This window comes from Chiloscyllium plagiosum, chromosome 41 (genome assembly GCF_004010195.1).
Source record: "Chiloscyllium plagiosum isolate BGI_BamShark_2017 chromosome 41, ASM401019v2, whole genome shotgun sequence".
NCBI lineage: Eukaryota > Metazoa > Chordata > Chondrichthyes > Orectolobiformes > Hemiscylliidae > Chiloscyllium > Chiloscyllium plagiosum.
The window spans coordinates 9,784,492-9,792,954 of NC_057750.1; the positions used below are offsets into that span (position 1 = coordinate 9,784,492).

At 47.4% G+C, this 8,463-nt stretch overlaps 1 protein-coding gene across 1 annotated transcript in view; it reads right to left on the reverse strand.

Annotated features, from left to right (window-relative positions):
• Positions 1-3,280: 3,280 nt before the first annotated feature.
• The window catches only part of LOC122542943 (potassium channel subfamily K member 13-like), a 15,250-nt gene continuing 10,067 nt past the window's right edge, over positions 3,281-8,463 (reverse strand). Inside the window, exon 2 of the mRNA XM_043681086.1 lies at positions 3,281-4,901. Within this exon, the coding sequence (XP_043537021.1) occupies positions 4,009-4,901 (893 nt within the window). The 3' untranslated portion in view covers positions 3,281-4,008. The remainder of the gene's footprint in view (positions 4,902-8,463) is intronic.

Sequence of the window (8,463 nt, forward strand, 5' to 3'; positions counted from 1 at the left end):
AGATGTCTCCCACATCAACTCCATGTTCCCATTCTATTTCCTCATCCACTACTTCCGTTACAGTTCAAGATGCCATCCATCTGCCTTGAATATACTCAACAACGGAGCATCCATCACCCTCTGGATTACACAGTTTCGTAACCCTCAAACGGAAGAGATCTCCTCCTTCCCCTACCTTTGTCCTAAATAGCTGACCCCCTCAGCCAAGAGATTACCACCAGCGTGGTCTTTATCCAGGGGAACCTCGTAGCCATTTCCTGTCAGGCCTCCGAAGAATCTTATGAAGTTCAAATCAGATCACCTCTCATTCTTTTAAGCTCCAGACAGCAATGAGTCCGTTCTCCTCGATGTCCACTCAACTCCTCGTGTGACGCGTGTGACTCCCCTCCCCCACCCGAAATTCAGGACTATTTGTGTTAGGCAGCACAACCAGAATCTCTGATTGTTATGACTCAGTGGTGAACCTTTCTGTTAATTAAACCAAACACACAGATAAGCTCACCCCGCCTCATAATCTGTTAAAGTACGAGCGACAGAGAACTGCCCAAATTCCACTATTTAAAGAAAAATAGCAGTTTTATTCTTTAAATCTAAAAATGTACATTAAACAACAACTCTTTACAACTCACTCCCCCTTTCTCTTAAAGGTCTGTTATCTACCTCCAATTCGATAACAATATACTGATCCAATAGAAGCCCCTAATACAATTACATCGATTTAACTTTCAAAACCAGACAGTGGCTGTCATCATCAGTGTCAGTCTTCTTCTGCTGTAGGTCTCCCTGGGTCATCTTCCGTCTTTTGCCGCAAAGACGTTTCATGTGAAAAAGGTACTTTTCATAGAGAGCTTTGAATGACAGTCTTTCTCAATGGCAGTTTGTCACTCTCTCTGACTAACTCTCCAAAATGCCGGCTTGTTTTATACCCAAAACGTCGGATTGTCTCATTGGTTCGATGTTGTCAAATCAGTAAAATTCATATTCGATTGGGTTTTGGTATCCTGGGGCATAATTTACACTGATTGGTTAAATTCGAACTGTTGTGAACATAGCAGCCAAATGTTACATATGTTCAATTGGCCAGTACACTCTGAGACTGCTAGTCAGTCACATGTCAAGTGCCTGCCAACAACTTTCACTCTCTCTTAAAGGGACAGTACACGCCTTCAACCTCATAACATGATTCACCCCAAAACACCTCTGTTTCAAGTTAAGATACCAACAACCTCACTCTGAACTAACTGCTGACGACTATAACACTTGTGTCTCAGTGTTAATGGAGAAAACTGTCACAGGTTCAGAAGCTCCAACAATTTACATTAAGGTATGTCTTTACTCAATTGCTACTCTTAAAACTGATTGAAATGGTTTAACTAGCTTTTGTTTTTAATTACTAGCACCAAAGCTTCAGAGAATTCACCGGAGCATAGAAGGTTGAGGTGTGACCTTAGTGACATTTATAAAATCAGATAAGATGAATGATAGGTGTCTCTCCCCTCGAGTGGGGGATTTCAAGATGAGGGGGCAGATTGTTAAGTAGGAAGGAGAGAGACTTAATAAAGAGTTGGGGGGGCAAATTTAGTTTGGGATTATATTCGGCATGAACGGAAGGATCTGTTTCAATGTTGTATGACTCCATGACTTTAGGATGGTATGGTGGCTCAGTGGTTAGCGTGGCTACCTCACAACGCCAGGGATCCAGGTTAGATTCCTGCCTCGGGCGACTGTCTGTGTGGAGTTTGCACATGCTCCCCGTGTCTGCGTGGGTTTGCTCCAGTTTCCTCCCACAGTCCAAAGGTGTGTCGGTTGGGGTGGATTGGCCAGGCTAAATTGCCTGTAGTGTTCAGGGATGTGCAGGTTCGGTGCATTAGTTACAGTAATAGGGTAGGGGAATGGGTGGGTTATTCTTTGGGGGGGTCGGCGTGGACTTGTTGGACCAAATGGCCTGTTTCCACAATGCAGAGTCTATGACTCTGAGTTGTTGCAAATGGCTCTGAAGGATTAATACTGAGTGTCATAGCACAATGCACTGAGATTACATCATATGGATTTGAAGACAGATCCTGAATGGCTTGCTTCCACATTTCTTCCCACCCCCACTTGCCTAAGGTAGTAAAACCACCACTAGCCATCTCTCTCTCTCTCTCTGTAATGAGAGAGCAGCCCTGTGGCCTGGTAGGAATATGATAATTTTACTGTTACCTTTTCCTGTATGTTCCTATCAGTCCGGTCATTTGAAGGAAACAAATCTGAGCAGAGCACTAGCAAAATCCTCCTTGTCTTGCTCTTCCGGGAGGTTCCTCTTCCTCCGTCACAGCACGGCTTTAGGAAAAGTGAGCACCCCTCCCCCTTCCCTCCCCCCCAACCCAGATCCTGATCAATAATCACCTCTCAACTAACAATCAAGTCGGGTCACAAAATCTAGTCATTTCCGTTCATTGGAAGTTTGTCTTTGGAAACAGCCTGCTCCTCAATCTTGTAAGGTGCCTTGGGACATCCTCAGGCTTTGGCAGGCACTACATAAATGCAATTTCTTTCTTTCGATGCCGACTGATTCCTAGGATGGTGGGACTTTGTTCACTGGGGGTGGGGAGGGTCTGGAAGAATGAGGGGTGGGGGAGGAATCTCATGAAAACCTATAAAACTCTTAACAGGACCAGACAGGGACGACACAGGAAGGATGTTCCCAATGAGCAGCGAGACCAGAGCCAGGGGTTTTGACGGTAACGATGTGGGGGTAGGACGGAGATGGAGCGATATGTCTTCACCCAGAGCGCGGGCGGGTCGGTGACGTTCTCTGCCATCGAAAACAGTTGAGGTCAAAACATTGAATGTTATCAAGATGGCGTTAAATATAGTTCTTAGGGCTAAAGGGATCAAGGTGTATGGGGGGTGAAAGCAGGAACAGGGACTGAGCCGGATAATCAGCCACATTCATATTGAATGGCAGAGCAAAGGGGTGAATGGAGTTGGGACGTCATATTGCAGCTGTACAGGGCATTGGTTAGGCCACCTTTGGAATATTGCATTCAATTCTGGTCTCCCTGCTGAAGGAAGGATGTTGTGAAACTTGAAAGGGTTCAAAAAAAGATGTACAAGGATGTTTTGAAACCTGAAAGGGTTCAGAAAAGCTTGTGTTTTCTATAATTCAATGTATCATCCAGTGGTGATGCTTTGATTAATATCAAAGGTGAATACTACAAGAAAATATTTCCTTAGAAAATAATAAAAGCTGACTTTTCAATTGCTGCAGTTGGATGTCACCATATTAATCAAGCGATTCAAATAGAAATATCATTTATTTACAGCCGTAGAAATGTTTACAGAGACGTTTCACGGTCTGGTCATATCTTTTAGAAGACTTTTCCGATTCTAGTCGTTCCCAGACTGGAAAGCGAATTCCGGATCAGTCGGGGGTCACTGTCTCTATCGGGGAAGTGGCCTCTGTGCTTGTCCATTGCTGACCTTTCAGTTTTAATCCCTCTGTCACTGGTAGCTGAGCACTCAGAGCCCCACTCTCTCCTCCCCACTCCACTCCCTCTCTCCGTCTCTTCCTCTATGACCAGATTTGGTCTATCTCATCATCGTCCTAATGAGATCTCGGTGTTGGATTCCACCGCACATCGTTCCTTAAGACGTTTGACCACACTGATGGGCGTTAGATGAATGCAAGTGGTTGTTGTTGGCCTTGTCCAGAGAGAGAGGGGGGGAGAGAGAGAGAGTCCAGTTGTTGTCCTTCAGGCACCCTGAGCTATTCTGGTTCACCCATGGTGCACGGGTCCCAGTTGGGGAGACCACTACCCTCTGGTGGAGGTGGGAGTGAGCGCTCTTCCTGGGGCCTAGCTCCTTCGCCCGTCCCTTCAATGTTAGGCATGCGCCAGTAGCCCAACCCGCACGGAGCATCGTCAGGGACAATCCTGACCAGACCTTTGCTGTAACAAAGGTAAAGGGCAGGTGAATCGGCCGCATTGACCAAACAGACAGCAGATACGTCCTCCTGCCCATAAGTTACCTGTCCACACTGGTCTCTGCCAACCTATTGTTCATGATGGCCAGGGCCCCCACACCCCGAGAGAAGCCGTTGAACCGAGAGTGGCTCTGCCTGGGGCCCCCGTTGGCGGTCTCGGAGAGTTGCTTCTGCATTATGGCCAAGGAGACCTTGTTGGAGGCCAAGAAGTCTTTGACGGATATCATCTCGCCCGACATCCGGCGGCCGTCAGTCTCGCTGTCGCACACAGTCTCCATGGAGACGGCGTGCGGCCTGGTCTTCGGCAGCACTGGGTGGACAGTGTTGCAGTGAGGCCCGGCCCTTCTCTTGCCCGGGCACCGCCAGCAACCCCGGCACTCCATCCTCTTCAGGATCCAGTTGAGGAACTGCTTGATGACGATGGAGGAGACGTTGAACAGGGAGTAGAGGCAGCAGACGCCCGCCAGGATGAGGAGGAAGTTCCCCGCCCGGTAGAGGGTTTGGTTGGCGTAGGTGGCCCTCTGGCTGCTCACCAGATCGCCGAAGCCGATGGTGCTGAAGGTGACGAAGCAGAAGTACAGCGACTCAGCGTAGCTCCAGCCCTCCACGGGAGCGTACATGGCCGACGCGCAGCAGGAGATGACCAGCGACGCTCCCCCTAGAATGGCCATGACATAGTAGACGGAAGGCTTCCAGTCATCCAGGCTGTCCACCTCCCCCGAGGGGCTGGAGTCCCGTCGGCATTCCAAGAGGCCGGAAGGGCCAGCCCTCTGTACCCTCCTCTCATGGAACCAGCGCAGGATGTAGGCCAACAGCGTGATGATCCGCTCCAGGAAGAGATTGAAGAACAAAATGGTGGCGGCGCAGCCCACCAATCCGTAGAAAATCAGGAAGACTCTCCCGCCAACGGTCACTGGGGTGGCCATCCCAAACCCTGCAGAGGAGGGGGTTGGGGGGAGGGGTGGGAAATGAGGGGAAAGTATTCCATCACTGAGGTCTCAATAGTCTCAGCTCGTTCCACTTTGAAGCCAACTCAATGACCAAACCAACAGCTGAACTAATAACCAAATCGCATTCCGAGGCTTAACGTAGTGAGGCAAAGACTCTAATTATTGATCAGGGGGAATACTCCCCACTCATGGGGGAAGTCTAGGACCAGAGGGCACAGTCTGAGAATAAGGTGCCAATTTAAGACTGAAATGAGGACGAATTTCTTCTCTCTGAACAAAGAGACCTTGGAGTGCAGGTTCATAGCTCCTTGAAAGTGGAGTCGCAGGTAGCTAGGATAGTGAAGGCGGCGTTTGTCACGCTTGCCTGACCGGAGATAGAACACTCAGATAAGGGGTATAGACAGGGTGGACAGCAAAAAGCTTTTTCCCCAGAATGGGGGCCTCAATCACTAGGGGTCACAAATTCAAGGTGAGAGGGATACAGATCTTCAGAAAATAGGTGACAGGTTTAAGACAGAGGATTGGAATAGGCGCAGGCTTGAAGGGCCGAAGGGCCAGTTCCTGTGCTGTAATATTCTTTGTTCCATAAAATAAAATTTGATACTGAACTCCGTGCGATATAACCACAGGGTGGCCAGACACTTGATCAAAGACGCAGGTTTCTAAGCAGCATCTTAAAAGAGTTGACAGAAGTGGAGCAGAGGTTTAGAGACTCGATTCCCGAATCCGGGACCTCGGCACTGATGTTGAAGCCATTAAAACTGGGGAAATGTGAAACTTGGGTTGGGGGGGGGGGGCGGGGGTGCAGAGACCCCGGGAGGAAATGCAATGCAACGCCAAGTGCTGGAAAATGGGATGAGAATAATTAGGTGGCTGTTTTTGACTGGCACTTTAAGGCCTGCAGGAGGTTACAGGGGTGTGACGGGTTGGCATGAGAACCGGAATGGATCTCTAAACAGCGATGAGAATCTGGATGTAAGTTTTCTCACTCAGCTGGAAGGTTCGTTTTTGGACGTTTCGTCACCATATTAGGTAACATCATCAGTGAGCCTCCAGTGAGGCACCGGTGTTAGTGACCCACTTTCTATTTGTGTGTTTAGGTTTCCTTGGGTAGGTGATGTCATTTCCTGCAGTGATGTCATTTTCTGTTCTTTTCCTCAGAAGGTGGTAAATGGGGTCCAAGTCGATGTGTTTGCTGATAGAGTTTCAGTTGGAATGCCGTGCTTCTAGGAATTCTCGTGCGTGTCTCTGTTTGGCTTGTCCTAGGATGAATGCGTTGTCCCAGTCAAAATGGTGTCTTTCCTTATCTGTATGTAAGGGTACTGGTGAGAGAGGGTCATGTCTTTTTGTGGCTAGTTGATGTTCATATATACTGATGGCTAGCTTTCTGCCTGTTTGTCCAATGCAGTGTTTGTTACAGTTCTTGCAAGGTACTTTGTAAATGACATTTGTTTTGCTTGTTATCTGGATAATGTCAAATTCATTAGCTGCTGTTTTAGTGTGTTGGTGGGTTTGTGGGCTACCTTGATGCCACGGGGTCTGAGTAGTCTGGCAGTCATTTCAGAGATGAGGAAGGACACCACTTCGACTGGGACAACACATCCATCCTCGGACAAACCAAACGGAGGCACGCACGAGAATTCCTAGAAGCATGGCATCCCAACCGGAATTCAATCAACAAACACATCAACTTGGACCCCCCGAGAAAAAGAGCCGGAAATGACATCACCACAGCAAATGACATCACCACAGGAACTGACATCACCAACCCAAGGTAACCTAAACACATAAATAGAAAGTGGGTCACTAACACCTGTGCTTCACCAGAGGTTCACTGATGACGTTACTTAGTATGGTGACAAAATGTCTGAAAATGAACCTTCCAACTCAGCAAGCAAACTTATATCCAGAACCTCAACCTGAGCAAAAAATCTTCTCAAAACTCGCTAGGGATGAGAATATTACAATTGAGGTATTGCAGGACCAGAAGCCAATGTAGATTAGTCAGCAAAGGAAGAGGCAACCAGGAGATGAGATGAAAATATTGGAGAGTCATAGAGTCTTATAGCAACAGAAACAGATACTTCGTTCCAACCAGTCCATGCTAAACATAATCCCAAACTCAACCTGCCTGCTCCTGGCCCATATCCCTCCAAACCTTTCCTATTCATGTACTTGTCCAAAAGTCTTTTAAATGTTGTACCCATACCCATATCCATCAATTCCTCAGGAAGTTTATTCCACACTCTGCGTAAAAAGTTTCCCCTCATGTCTTTTTTAAATCTCCCTCCTCTCACCTTAAAAATGTGCCCCCCAGTCTTGAAATCTAGGGAAAACACAATTACCATTAACTCTATCTATACCTCTCATTATTTTATAAACTTCTATAAGGTCACCCGTCAACACTCCAGTGAAAAAAGTCCCAGCCTATTCAGAATTTCTTTATAACTCAAATCTTGCATACCCGGCAATATCCTAGTAACTTTCTTCTGAACCCTCTCCAGTTTAATGATATTCTTCCTATAACTGGGCGACCAGAACTGGACACAGTTCTCTAGAAGAGGCCTCACCAATGTCCTGTACAACCTCAACATGACGTCCCAACTCCTACACTGAAAGGACTAGCAATGATGGCATGGGTGCCAAATGCCTTTCTAACCATCCTGTCTATAAGCGGCATAAACTTCAAAGAATTATGTACCTGCACCCTGATGTCCCTCTGCTCCACAACACTACCCAGGCCCCTACCATTAACTGTATAAGCCCCACCCGATTTGATGTACCAAACTGCAATACCTCACATTTATCCATATTGAACTCAATCTGCTCCTCCTCACCCAATGACCCATTTGATCTAGCTCCTTTTGTAATCTTAGAAAATCTTCTTCCCTGTCTACAAAGCCACCAATTTTAGTGTTACCCCCACAACCTTGCTAACCAAGCCTTCTATAATCCTATTGTACAGGTAACAATGACGTGGAGGAGCCGGTGTTGGACTGGGGTGGACCAGGTCAGAAGTCACACAACACCGGGTTATAGACCAATAGGTTTATTTGAAATCGAAGCACTGCCCCTTCATCAGGGAAAACCACTTCACCCTTGTGATTCCGAATAAACCTGTTGACCATAACCTGGCAGGTAACCATGGCGATGGATGAGGGGTTGAGTGACAGAATAAGCTTAGACAGCGATGGAGAGTGTTGCCTGCAGTTCAAACGGTGTGTGTATTTGGAATGACAATGTGAATATTTTATTACCTCATATTAATTAGCACTAATTGGGCAGCACGGTAGCTCAGTGGTTAGCACTGCTGCCTCACAGCACCAGGGACCTGGGTTTGATTCCGCCCTCGGGCGACTGTGTGGAGTTTGCACATTCTCCCCGTGTCGGTGAGGGTTTCCTCCGGGTGCTCCGGTTACCTCCAACAGTCCAAAGATGTGTAGGTTCGGGTGGATCGGCGATGGTAAATTACCCAATAGTGTTCAGGGATGTGTAGGCTGGGGTGGATTGGCCATGCTAAATTACCCCATAGTGTTCAGGGATGTG